Here is a 13,320-nt window from a genome sequence, read left to right as displayed (position 1 = left end):
TCATTTCAGAGTTAGAGCACTAGAACCTCACTTTTCCATGCATGAATACAGCACCGATACAATACTCAACTTTACACACATTTAGAGTATGCTTCGGTAGAAAAGAAAGGTGCATGATTTTCCAAATATTGTCAGCCATAGGGTTGAAAACATGGCGATAAAACAATTTCTTTTCTATGCTGACCATTTCTACCATCAGATGTCAGCATTGTGCTATGCTGATATATTATGGTGCTACAAAGAGATAAATAATCATTCACAGACAGCAAAATAACACACCTCAGGTTATATTTACATCATAAATAAAGCAACTCAGTTAAAATATCACACAGTCATAAATCACCATCATTACTGTAAATTAAACCAATTATTTCCACATGAATATAGTGTTTTGCTAAGTACCTGTTACAGTTGGGGAAGTTTTAAAAGTAACAACAGGATCACAATTAAATTGGTTATGTGTAATGCTGACAACATCAAACGCCAAACATTATCCTGGCTGCAGAAGGAGTAGCTATTTGTGTACAACCTGTGGCCACCATGACAGAATTTCACATTTATTTTAGGTGAGCAAATGCACAGCTTTATACCAATATTTTCACTTGTAAGTAAACAAATTCCTATGTAAATAGTGTTTATTGCTGAAATGTCTGCACAACATTATACCCCATAGATTATGTGAATAAACAATTAAGAATGACCATCTTCGAAACGTACCAAAATACACAAATTCTCCAAAAATCATACATTTTTGCACGGGATTCAATTTTAAATGTCCTAAGTATACAGTATGAGCGACACAATATTTTATACATCAATAAAAAAACACCTTTATCCAGGAGAACATCACACTAATGCATAGGGGTGAAACCCTACAGCATGACATGAACATGAATTATCTACATGAGAAAAGCTGATATGTAGTTTACGATCACATCAAATTTGCAATCATATTAAAGGACGTATTAGCAGCTATTGGACTCAGTAATTTAAAACAGCTCATGTATTAAGGTACATCACAGTCACACTACTAACAAATCTTCTAAAACCAGGTCAGAAAATCGTACTAGGTTTCACAAACTGTGCCTCGTCCTTTTTGAATCACTGCTCAAAAGCAGTCCGACAACAGTATGTTTGCAGAAAAGATGTAACGGGGGACTGTGTAAGCATTTAAAAAGCATATGGAATGGTAACAGCCCAAATATGGGGAGGAAAGGAGCAGAAATATTGGACGAGAGCAGCCATCGCATATAAAAACATGCTTTACCCGTCTTGGTACGACCATGTCTCTGGCTTATTCACACAGGAAACTGCTATGCTAACCCGCAAACACTTGCGGCTGAAGAGGGGGCGGCAGCCTGTCGTTCTCCACGTTCTCCGCATCGATTGCGGATGCTCGTGATTTGATCTCCAGTGGGTATCGCTCCAGGATCTCCTGCACCTCACGGGCCACGCTGTCCTGCCATTCTGCCAGTTCGGTCTGCAGGCTCTGCGCCCCCTCTATGACCTGCTGCTGTCTTTTCTCAAGGTTGGATAGGTCGCTGAGATTTTGATGGATCTGGCTAAGTGCCGGATTGACACGGGAACCACTCTGGAGCCAGGCTGCAGGATCGTCTTGCCTTCGAGGGGAAGCCTGACCGGACATGTAGCGCTCAAAGTCCTCAGGGCTGAGATTCAAGGAGTGGGCATCCAGCTTCTCTATGAAGGCAACGGCACAGCACTGCAGGGAACACGTGATGAAGATGAAATTGAAAAGACACAATGGAAAAATTGCAAAGAAAATACATGAATCCAAAAGACTAGACCAAATGCCGTCTGACTAATCAGCCTGCAAATTTCAGCAGTAATTACAGTTGCCCTAAACTGTTTTTGGACACTTTTGCCACAGTTAGAAATGAAATCATTTCATTGTATTAGATATCAAATTAAGTTGCATATATTTTAAAGAAAAAAGTACAGTTTTGGACCAAATTATTGCACAAAAATGTGTTTAATGCCAAATTATGGCACATTCAAATGATGTGTAGACCCACCAGATTAGTGAAGTAGTATCCATCCTCTCCTGTCATGAGCCTTGAGGGGTTGCAGAAGCGTGTGATGTACTGAATGTTGGACTGCAGTCGTGGCGGGTTGGCCTTCAACACGATATAGATGAGGGTGGGTAGGAAGTCATCTGCAGAAGCCGGTTCATTCTTGGTGACCCTGATGGCGTTGAAGATGTGCTTGCTGCAACTGGTGATGAAAGCCAGTTTATCCCTGGGCACACGCTTGGAGTCCATCTCAATAACATCTGTGGCAGACAAAATAAAATCTGTATTCTGATGGAAAACAGCAGATAAAAGGACAAAATGATACCAAGCTTTGCAGACTCACCCGTGATGGCTTTGACTACACTATCAGAGACTTCTGGGATCTCCTCGTCCACAGGAACACACAACATCTGAATGGTTACCCAATGTAAGGCCCTGAAAAACCAGCCAACCATTTTTCAAGACTGCAGATTTTCAAGGAGAATGCCGTAAAAGCATTATACTGTACTTTCTAGAGGAATATGCATTCTTTAACTTTCCAGGAAGTTAACAATGATATGAAGCGTTTACCAATGTTGTTATTGTTAACTAAGAACAAAACTATTAAAAAATAGTTTTTGTTCATTTAAATAAAACTGAATTATAAATATAAACATTAGATGTAAAACTTAAACGGAAATTAGAAATGTTGCCTTCGTATGTTGCCTTACTGAAATAAAAGTTATTATATTTTACAAAAACCTAAACTAAAAATGAAAAATATTAAAATAAAAGCTTATTTCAAATGTTAAAAAAAATATTATAATAATATATAAACAGAAGTAAAATAACACTGGCTGACCGAATCCTGCGCTGGGTAGCCAGGTCTTTTTTCTCATCATCTGAGGTCTCTGGACAGAAGACGCTCTTGTAGAGTCGTGTCATGATGTATTTTTCCACTTGGTCCATCACCCTGTCCACCTTCTCAGAGGAGCCTGAGGAAAGAGGAACACACTGAGGTTTACATCTGTAAAGGAAGCATTCATCTGACTTCTGGCAAAACAATTCAAACCATTAAAAGTTAAGTCTAAATATGAATGTTTATTTGTTTATAGTGTAACGCCATGCCAGCTGCCTTGGCTATATTCGTAGCGAGAAAAGAAATTTAAAAGGAATGATTACAATTTTCATTTTGCCTTAGATAAAATTCTAAAACTAGATCTGGCCTTACTTCATTAAAAATCTTTTCATAAAAGTCAACTGAAAAATAACAAATTCTAACCGAGTTCAAACTATCACAGTCCATCAAAATATGCTTCAGTAATGATGGATTCTGGCACAAGGGGCATAAAGAATGATAAATATGAATATATCTCTAGAAAATCATCCGATCACATCACTCTACAGAGAACAGCCCCTTCCACTAATATACAACAAAAAGCTTAAAATGCACCATGAAGGGGATGGCTGACTGCAATTTCAGAAATGTTTATGTCCTAGTCTGCTCACATTTAAATAATGATAACAAAGATGAAGAGGTTCCATTTTATAAATATTTCCCGCTTTCTAAATAATTCTGCCACTGCCAGTACATACAAAATTTTTACATAATATTTTCTCTCAAATACGATTACAAAAAAACATCCGGTCAGTAAGTGCATCAGATTTGGTAGTCACTCAAATGGATTCAATGAGCAATTTGAGTGATTCAAACCAGTGACAAACCAGTCTTTTTAGACAGATTTAACATTGCTAGATTTCTCTGAAGAATGAATCCTACCTTTATAATGATTCAAGAGTCGGTCAGACATGCCCTGATAGAAGTCCTGCACACACTCAGACAGTTCTTCAGCACTAAGATCCTGCATATCCGAACAAATACAAAAACAATATGCTTATTGAAATGATTAACAGCTAAAAGTTGGTGTGGGCGTGTGACCCTGGTTCTGACCTTTTTATTTCCCATGCTTTCTATAAAAGCGCGGCTCTGCTTTTGGATCTCTCTGCCGGGCTTCTGCAAAGTCTTGAGGAACTCCAAGAAGTCTTGTGACGCACGATCGGTCTCGATGCTGGACTGACGGGTAATGGAAGGACTGGGCGTTTTCCCTTCGTGGCTCTCTGAGGAACAGAAATAAGCGCACAGTATGTTTACAAACTGGATGAACATAAAGTGGATGATGAAAATGGAAGTTCAGCAGAGTCAGTTTTCATTGCAGAATGTCATGTGAAATTACGTAATTTCCCATCATTCTACAACAATCAAAGTCCAACGGGTAGCCAAATGTCTTCAAAGATCAACAGATTAGTTAAGTAATAATGGCTGAATTAGACATGGCTTTCTGCAAAGAATAAAGAAAAACTCCACTGAATAAACCAATGTAAAATTTCATTATATATATATATATATAAAAATACACATTCACAAGTCCAAATCAACTTGTAGCCCATAAAGGGAGAGAACAACCTTCTCAAAAGTAGGCCATACTACTGAAATATTGATCTGTTACCATGCCAACACCTTTGACATCAGACCAGAGTCAAAGATGGTAATAGAGTAGCTGAATGAACAGAGAGAATTCTGGTACACGCATGCTTTAACTAAACACTACACAAACAGACGCACCAAATGCTGTTGCACCTGTCTTTCTGAACGCCCCATTGACAGTAATGGAGTGTTAGAAGAATTTCAGCCTGAATGCATGCAGCTCATATATATACACAACACTGATGCACTGGTTTGTTTTCTGTGATTTGTGCTGGAGGGCTACAGTGATGTGGCACTAATACCCACCTCTCAGCCTCGATACCAGAGCTGCCACCAGATTGACAAGAAAAGAGGAGGACGCAAGACAATGAGACAGTGAACATTAAAAATAATGGTAGGGTGAAATCATGTCTTTTGACGCACATACAAGTAACATAGAGAAATGAACAAATACACAGTATGGATCAGGGCAGTATGTCACAAAGAACATCAGAGGGGAACATAAAATGTTAAAATAAAATCTGAACTCTGAAAAGTTTGTTGTACTTTGTGAAATACTTTTAGTAAAGACACTTTTAAACCGCTACCTCTTCAACACAGAACATCAAAACACACAAAAACGGGGTGGTCCACCTCAGAAAAGACAAACACTGCAATCTCCACCCACGTTTCCTTTTCATTACCCCAGATCTTTCTTCAGGCTCTGTCGGTTACCTTCAGTGGGGGAGCCCATATCCCATGGTTGGGTAAAAATGCCCTTCAGATCCCTCAGGAGGGTTTCTCCATGGCTCTCCCTCCTGCCCTGCAACTTCTCCTCTTTCTCTCGTTTCTCGCTTTCTTTTTCAGGGGGGACTAAAACACCCAGGGTAGGCAAAGGGAAACGGCGACATAAAAATGGAGGGGGTTGAAATGGACGGGTTTGGGGGATTACAAATGTGGCACCATAGGAGTTTCAGATGAGAATGTGAAAAAGATAGAGAAAATGTGGGAGAGGTGGGGCGGAGATTAGACAGAACGGCAGAACAGCAACGAGATGAAGAAAAGCTGAGAGATGAAGGGTGGATCACTTGTTGAAATAAAATCATCTCATAAATACATGATAGACAAATGATAAAATCATATGATAACAAATGAACATAAATGCATCAAAACATGCAAAGATTTATTACGCTAATGTTTAAAAGTTTAGGGTCAGTAAGATTTTTTTCTTTAGAAAGAAAATATTACTTGTATTCAGCAAGGATGCATTAAATTTATAAAAAGTTACATTTATAATGTTACAAAAGATTTCTATTTCAAATAAATGCTGTTCAAATACATTTTCTTGAGCAGCAAATCAGCATATTAGAATGATTTCTGAAGGATCATGTGACACTGAAGACTGGAGTAATTATGCTGAAAATCAAGCTTTGCCATCAGAGGAATAAATTACATTTTTAAATATGTTCAAATAGAAAACAGTTATTGTAAATTGTAATAATGTTTCACTATTACAGTTTTTACTGCATTTTTGATCAAATTACTTCTTTCAAAAACATTACTGATTAATTAAAAAAAACTTAATTTAAGTTTTAACTTAAAAACTTCTTACTGACCCCAACATTTTGAACGGAAGTCTATACTTGACGTTTCAATGATAAAGCCTTTTAATTACAATCATTTATGTCTAATAAAATAATATTAAACTAGTATAAATTCCAAATTGCTGTTTGGATGTTGCATGCAGGCACAGTTTATGGCTTTATCAGAGAATGTCATCTAATGACATGGTAAAATCAAAATGGAAATATGTATGATGATGAGGGAAGTAATTTGCATATGAAACAGGCGTGATTTACAGAAGGAATCTAGAAGCTAAAGTGCGATTTTTTTTCATATTGGGCTCTGGGGAAAAGTGGCAAAGAAAGGAAAAATCTACAGCACTGACTCAGCTCCACTGTATTTTAAACCAGTTTTTCCTTTTTCAACCAATGATAATATTCCTAAGGCATATTTTATCAAGGGCAAATATTAATTTTGTCGGTTGCAGACGAACAACACCAAATCGAATCCACAAGCCACACCCACTGCTGACTCCTCCTACTGCAAAACAACAATAATAATCACACTCATATCGCTCCAATCCCACCCTCCTCGTACCTTTTTTAGGTGCCGTGCGGGAGGAGGGGCTGAAGAACTTCTTCACGGTGGTGACCTTGCGGGTTTTCTCATTGGTTTTCTTCTCTTCAAACTTGGAGAAGGTGGCGAGAGAGGGCTGAGAGTGCGACTGTGGAGGCTGGGTCTGAGAGGAACTGTGACTGCTGACATAAGCCGCCTCCTCTTCTCGTTGCAGCCTGCGACAGGAAGCACATCCTTACATCAGTCTGTCTGAACATCATTTTTTGCTTTATGAATCTATCTCATGACGACATAGAATGATTATTTTACTAAATACTTAATGCGTGAACTAACAAAACACAAGCAGTAGAGTTTAATTCCACTTTCATAAGCAGCATGTCCAACTCACTTCTCCGCCAGAGCCCAGTCCTCCTGGATCTGTCTCTGCCGGGCTCTCTGGTATTCCTCCCTCCAGCACTTGGAGCACAGGCCCTGCCAGGCAGCATTGCCATAGTAACCGCAGCCTTTCTTACACAGCAGCTCTGATTGGTCCACATGGATCCCCCGTCGCTCTGAGCGCTGACTCATTGTGTCTCTTTTGTCTAGGTAAAGAAACAGGTTTGAATTTGCATATCCTGTCTGTAGTACATGCAGCAAAACAACACACAGGGAAGTCATGCAGAACATACCACAGATGTCAACATTGCTAAAAACGAGACAAGAGGAGTCATTTCAATAATCTGAGCAGAGCTGGATGTGAAACTAATGTGAATATTGATATTCACACTGTGATTGATATTTTTGCGCTAAAGCGTAAGGATATATAAATTAAAATGCGAACGTGTAAAAATGTCAAACAACCAATTCAAACAACTGCGTCTCAATCGAAATGAAAAAAGTATTTCAAAACAAGTGTGATCTCGTCTCTTTATAGTTATAATGAAATAAAGGCTTGAAAACACAAACACTCTGATCAACACTGATGAAATAACATTAAACTCCGAGTATTAACGTTACACCACATACTGACATCGGTCGTTCAATGCCGGGGCTTGTAGCAGATTTTCAGTGCTAACTAAACATTTATTAAATGTCTAATGGGGAGTATAAAATCAACTTAGAAAATATATCGTCTAATGAAAATAACATTGAATGCATTTCCATTCGCGACAGGCAAACACGTCAAGCTAACAAACCTGCTACGCCGATAAAAACAAACGCAGTAACTCACGGTCAGCAGGATATAAGATAAGATGTATAATGCCGTCTAAAACTACATTAAACAAAACATTTTCAACAAAAACAGCAAGTTTCCGTGTGCAATGTCAATCTACCGGACGGCGACAGATACCTCGTCAGCGGTCTCTTCTCCGGGTCACAATGACATCATATCCTCGCGACTGGTGGTATGCGTTGTGTGGGCGGGGCTATAGTTGGGCCGCTGAGCACCAAATGTCAACAGTCCCTAGTAGGAAATACATCGCATACTTCAAAGTATTTCATCACCTTCTGTAAACGCTTTAAATGAAAAATGCCCTGTTTCTAATAAATTGCAAAATATATGGTTTATTATCAGCACAATAAGAGCCAGTACAATAATGCAATTCAAACAACATTATTCATCAAATGTACAACAGAGAACAAATCGGGCAATAAATTAGCAACAAAGTAAACTGGGCAAGACTGAAAATAAAGCCCAGTTAGGATTATCAGATGCATTTTATCTCGTATTAGATATTCTGCTGCCAAAACACAGAGAGCTCATGCAACTTCATGTGGCCCTCACAGCTCTCACAGCAAACCAATGAGAGACAGAAGTTTCAGATGATTAAATTAACAAATGCTGCTAAATCATATGCAATTGTTGAGGTTTATGGCAATTAAAAGTGTGGAAAAAAGCTATAGGCAGCAGAAAATAATTTCATAAAGAGTCAAAGTATAGCAAAATAGGCAATCTAACCTGCAATAAGGTGGCTAACAGTCTTTAAGAACAATTTTAAATATATACTTCTTTTGATTCATATTCAGGACATGTCATATTCAATGTAGTACGTACATAAACTTATTCTTAAAAAATACATTTTTTAGAAGGTTTTTATTTTACATAAATCGATAATTGTATGCTTGCCTAGTGGTGTATGGTTATTTTAGAAGGCTTTATGTGAAGCTTTGGGTGGCTGTAAATACCAGATGAGACCTTTGTATTAGTTAAAGTCAATATCTGCATGATAGTGCTTGTCATCACTGGCAACATAATACAGATCAGGTCCTACAGCTAAACAAATGGGGTAAAATCATTTAAAAATACTGTAGGGAAAAAAGGTTTCCTTTAAGAAATACATCACAAGCAATAACAAATGTCCAATTTCCCAATGTGACTCCAGCTGATTGATTCTTTGATCAAACTGTTAATACAGTACATTCATTACACCTAACACAAAAGCGTACTTTGCAGAGATGTCGTAATTATTAGAACAGAAAACACTGTTTCACATAAATTCAGTTCCTCTGAGGTTGATTCCAGAAAACCCCTTTAAAACAACAACTGGAGGGAACAATTCCGGCTTTACTCTAAAGAAACTAAGTTAAACGATTACTTACAAAAACTAAAGATCGATAGAGCTGCCCATAAAGAAAATTTTGGGTTGCAAATTGCAGTTTCATGAAGAAACAAAAGAGCAACTGCCATAATAACAGCCATCTTATTCAAAAGCTTGTCATTATTATTTCCATTCATTTCGAGAAAGATTTCATGATCTTGCTGGTTCACTGTAACTGTAGACAGCAGCAAACATCACTTGCTCAGACCTTGTAGATCTCAGTTCTTGGCAAAACACCTGCTAAAACACCTCACCTTCACCACCAGGTGATTTTAAACTCATAGATGGGCCTTTTACAGTAGTAGTGGTTGATGAGGTGTTTGTCACACACACCGATGCATTGCTGGTCAGCAGAGATGCCACGATCTGCCAGGTCGCTCACTATGCAGTGAAGAAGGTCATAAACATCAGCCACTGCCTCCCAGGGCCCAAAGGACACGTCAACCTCACAATGGTGCTCAAACAGCTTGGCCTCACTCTCTGAACGCTCAAACCGCAGCGAATTGAACAGCGGTCTTTCATAAGGGGTGATGGGCATCTCCTCCTTGTACACGCAGATCTTCAGTTTCGCGAAGCGAGCCTTCCGCTGCATGGCACGAAGTTTTGCGATCTCCACAATGCGCTCAAGATTTTCTGGAGCAAAATGGAACATTGTTTAGTCAAATGAAAACAACTTTTTTTATTAATTTTCTTCATAATTTTTAGGGGTGTAACAATATATTGCATTATGGCAATACAAAACAGCAGCATGCATTGTGGATAGTGACAGTATGTTTATGTATAGTTCACCCAAAATAAAAGTTTACATTCATGGTAATGACCAGGTTCATGCCAAGCAAGGAGCGGGGCCCAGTGCGAGTTAGAGAAAGCGGGGCTCCCCTCAGTCGGTCTGTTTGCGATCGCCGTTTACCATATGTGCTACAAGTAATCATTTAAAAAATGACTACGGTATTTTTACTCTGGCTTTGTTCAGAGTATCGTGAGAGTACCGTATCGTGAGATCATTATCGTGTATCGAACCGAATCGTGACATGAGTGTATTGTTACACCCCTAATTATTTTATTTTACCTTTATAATAGGGCAAGAGATCAAGAAAAGCCTGTCGCACTTTCTCTCCGGTAAGTGGCTGCGTGTCTTCCAGGCTTTCCAAAAGAGGCCCAATAGCATAATACTGAGCTTCTCTGTGCACCGCACGAACACGGTCCCTCTGAGGCAGCTCACCTTCTCGCAAGAAATTCAGAATATCCCTAAAGCCAGATAAGTGTATATATAAGCACTTCTAATAAGCATGCGATTTTAAACTGGATATCGAGCAGTTATTTAAGTCATCCACTGATGAAATAATAAAAACAAAACCTAAATTCAGATAATCATAATGTTTGCTTTGTATTTTTGGGCCAAAGGCACTAAACATAATCAGATATTCACTAAACACAACACTAACCCAAAATATGCTCCATCTCGGTCGATGAAATATCGTCCCTCTGCATCCCGGGGAATGTAGTGACGGCCACTAAACATGGCGGCCAACATAGTGTCCTCATAACGCCGCAGAGTGGACAGCCGAGTGGTGAAATATGTTCCTCCTACATTCAGCGGGATGACCTCAGGGAACTGTGGAGAGAGAGAAAAAGCAAAAAAAATATCCTTTTACATAAGTCTGAATGTACACAACATCTCAAAGTTTGGGTAAGACGGTTTTAATGATTTTGAAAGAAGTCTATAATGGTCATCAAGGCTGCATTAAATACAGTAAAAAATTTAAATCGTTAAAAATAATTTAAAATTATTTTTATTTTAAAATTTAATTTATTATTAAAATATTTGTATTTTTATCACATTTCATTGTTATTAATGTTGAAAACAATTGTGCTGCTTAATATTTTTGTGAAAACTGGGATACCTTTTTTCAGGATTCTTTGATAAATAGACAGTTTAAAAGAACAGAATTGATTTCAAAAAGAAATGTTGTGTAACATTATAAATGTATTTGCTTGTTTTAATCAATTCAGTACACATTTCTTTCAAAAGTAGATAGTAGCCTATGACATATTTCACTATGAGGGAACTTTTGAAACATTACCTACTAAATTGAATGATGTTAAATATTTAAATTATTTTAAAACCCGGGTGTTGGACTAAGCATATTACACATCTCGACGGGTCACTCTGGGTTTATCAACAGTCTGCAAAAAGCGATTAGTTTAATCCAGTTGATATGATTTGATTGACATGTGAAGTGAACCAATCAAATGCGACGTTCACCCGCCCCACTGCGATAAAGGACCAATCAGATTGAAGTAATCAGGAAACAAACACACTCAATACATCTGTTGCCTATGGAAACGGTTATGATTAAACGCAAAACGCTGAGAAATGACACGGTTCCTCCAGATATTTTTTGGGGAAAAGAATCACATTGGGGGAAAAGCAGATGAACGTGGACATTTCATAAATCACATTTATAGTAGCCTACAACAAACTACTCCGTGATGATAATAATAGCACATCCTCTTTAAACCTCGGGGACTTACCTCCTCAGGTGCGTCTAAGGTGCGAAGGGACTTCCCTAGATTAAGATTAGGAACAGGTATGGCTGGTTTGCGATACTCCTCTTCCCCGGTGTCCGCGCCAGACATCGCATCTCCGTGATTTTCAGTGTCACTCGCAGCCGAAAACACCACCATCACTCTCGGCTGAGGAGGGACCGTCCGCCCCTCCTGCGCGAACCTCCTCACCCGTGATGTTGCCATTTGGAGAGGAGCTGCTGCGCTAAAGGAAAGCGGAGGCGGTTCTCCGTTTGTTTCGCCTCCTCCATTATGCTGCATGCACACACCACAGCAGGATTGATAATAGTTTAGATTCAGGCCCACACGTAGACTGTCAGTGTCAGCGATTGTTATGATGTCCAGGTCTGTGTACAGGAGGACAGCAGGGTAGCACTGCACACCCCACGCGAGAGGCGTGGTCTACAGGCTGATCAGGTGGATGTGAGACTGATCTTGCGCTTGGGTAAAGCACGTACGCAAATTGCGTAGGTGCAGCTCACGCCTGGAATGTTTTCAGCGGTGTACTCCGCTACAGGCGTAAACATACCGAAACGTGCGTAACTTGTGTACACGTAGTTCATCAGGCTTCACTTTTATGTAGGGCAGAGTTTAAAATAGTTATAAAAAAACACCAACACACACACTATATATATGTTATTAATTTTTATTCATGTTTATAAATTCTCTGATTCCAAAATAGTGTAAGTTTTTATCCACCACACTCTTTCTTTAAGGTAAAAAAACCCCAAAAGCTCTGGACTTTTGGTTGTACCTAGTATTTATAAGTCCACTAAAGGAGAGAGGCTTCGTATTTGGCTCCTAAACTCGGGCATAGCCTTCCTGATGATGTTTGGAGCCCAGAGACACTAGCCCAGTTTAAATCGACCCTAAAGACACATCTCTTTACCCAAGCATTCACATAATAGGCTACATCTCATAACCTTGTACTCCAGTTATATCAGATCGAATGCACAGTATTATCTTTGCTTGAAATGTTATGAACAGCAGCTACGCTAATTATTTTCCATTGCTTTTCTGTTCTGAGATAACTAGGGTATGCCAGCTGCGATCCAGCCTCGTCAACGAAGTTTTCAGATGCCACAAAACCTGTGAAGAGATGACTCTTCAGATGAAGCAAACTCTGAATCAACATGCACCAATGCTAAATTCTATATTGTAATCATTATGTTCACAACTTGTATTACTTCAGTAAGCTCATAGTGTCTGGCTAAAATTAATACATAATTGGCCTGGTTTCACAGACAGGGCTTACATTAAGCCAGGACTAGGCTTTTACATGCCTTAGAAAGAAGAGGGAAAAAAAACATTACTGCTGTCCATCTTGACTTCTTAAGACAAAGCAATTGTTTTTCAGTTAAAACAGCTCAAACATGAATTTTAATCTCAGACTTAAGAATTGTCTATGGAACTTGGGGGATGTTAGCTAGCTAACTGAGTGATTTGTATAGGCTATGTATATTTCTGAAATACATTATTTGTAAGCAGTCACCTCTGATAACACACTGAATTGTAATGCACACATGCATCTGTAAAGCTGCTTTGAAACTATGTAAAAAGC

General features: G+C 38.8%; 2 protein-coding genes across 8 annotated transcripts; both read right to left on the bottom strand.

Moving 5' to 3' along the window:
• Nucleotides 1-271: 271 nt before the first annotated feature.
• On the bottom strand, nucleotides 272-8,017 carry rabgef1 (RAB guanine nucleotide exchange factor (GEF) 1). Of its 7 annotated transcripts, none has more exons than XM_077242325.1 (11): nucleotides 7,943-8,017; nucleotides 7,001-7,193; nucleotides 6,634-6,827; nucleotides 5,209-5,346; nucleotides 4,801-4,821; nucleotides 3,961-4,127; nucleotides 3,790-3,871; nucleotides 2,872-3,004; nucleotides 2,374-2,465; nucleotides 2,034-2,290; nucleotides 272-1,720 (listed from the first exon to the last, which is right to left on the bottom strand). In XM_077242325.1, the coding sequence occupies exons 2-11, from the start codon at nucleotides 7,177-7,179 to the stop codon at nucleotides 1,319-1,321; spliced, it is 1,665 nt and encodes a 554-aa protein (XP_077098440.1). In that variant the 5' UTR covers nucleotides 7,180-7,193; nucleotides 7,943-8,017; the 3' UTR covers nucleotides 272-1,318. The 7 variants fall into 7 exon arrangements, with proteins under 7 accessions (XP_077098440.1, XP_077098441.1, XP_077098442.1 ...); XM_077242326.1 differs by having other exon boundaries at nucleotides 7,823-7,957; XM_077242327.1 differs by having other exon boundaries at nucleotides 7,788-7,955.
• A 124-nt stretch (nucleotides 8,018-8,141) lies between these two features.
• kctd7 (potassium channel tetramerization domain containing 7) lies at nucleotides 8,142-12,211 on the bottom strand. Its single transcript, XM_077242356.1, has 4 exons — nucleotides 11,727-12,211; nucleotides 10,637-10,806; nucleotides 10,261-10,439; nucleotides 8,142-9,824 (listed from the first exon to the last, which is right to left on the bottom strand). Exons 1-4 carry the CDS (start codon nucleotides 12,018-12,020, stop codon nucleotides 9,448-9,450), a joined length of 1,020 nt encoding a protein of 339 aa, XP_077098471.1. The 5' UTR covers nucleotides 12,021-12,211; the 3' UTR covers nucleotides 8,142-9,447.
• Nucleotides 12,212-13,320: the final 1,109 nt, after the last annotated feature.

Source organism: Siphateles boraxobius, unplaced genomic scaffold, assembly GCF_051911475.1.
Source record: "Siphateles boraxobius isolate OS27281-9 unplaced genomic scaffold, OSU_SipBor_1 25, whole genome shotgun sequence".
NCBI lineage: Eukaryota > Metazoa > Chordata > Actinopteri > Cypriniformes > Leuciscidae > Siphateles > Siphateles boraxobius.
This window is presented reverse-complemented; position numbering and strand designations above follow the sequence as displayed.

What these genes read in the sequence shown, in the direction of transcription:
- kctd7 (XM_077242356.1), bottom strand. Translation starts at nt 12,020, where the DNA reads ATGCAGCATAATGGAGGAGGCGAAACAAACGGAGAACCGCCTCCGCTT. An exon ending in CGAGATGGAGCATATTTTGG is followed by an intron (nt 10,440 to 10,636) that starts GTTAGTGTTGTG and finishes ATCTGGCTTTAG; the next exon opens with GGATATTCTGAATTTCTTGC. An exon ending in TCTCTTGCCCTATTATAAAG is followed by an intron (nt 9,825 to 10,260) that starts GTAAAATAAAAT and finishes ATTTTGCTCCAG; the next exon opens with AAAATCTTGAGCGCATTGTG.
- rabgef1 (XM_077242325.1), bottom strand. Translation starts at nt 7,179, where the DNA reads ATGAGTCAGCGCTCAGAGCGACGGGGGATCCATGTGGACCAATCAGAG. An exon ending in GACTGGGCTCTGGCGGAGAA is followed by an intron (nt 6,828 to 7,000) that starts GTGAGTTGGACA and finishes TTCCTGTCGCAG; the next exon opens with GCTGCAACGAGAAGAGGAGG. An exon ending in TGTAGTCAAAGCCATCACGG is followed by an intron (nt 2,291 to 2,373) that starts GTGAGTCTGCAA and finishes TGTCTGCCACAG; the next exon opens with ATGTTATTGAGATGGACTCC.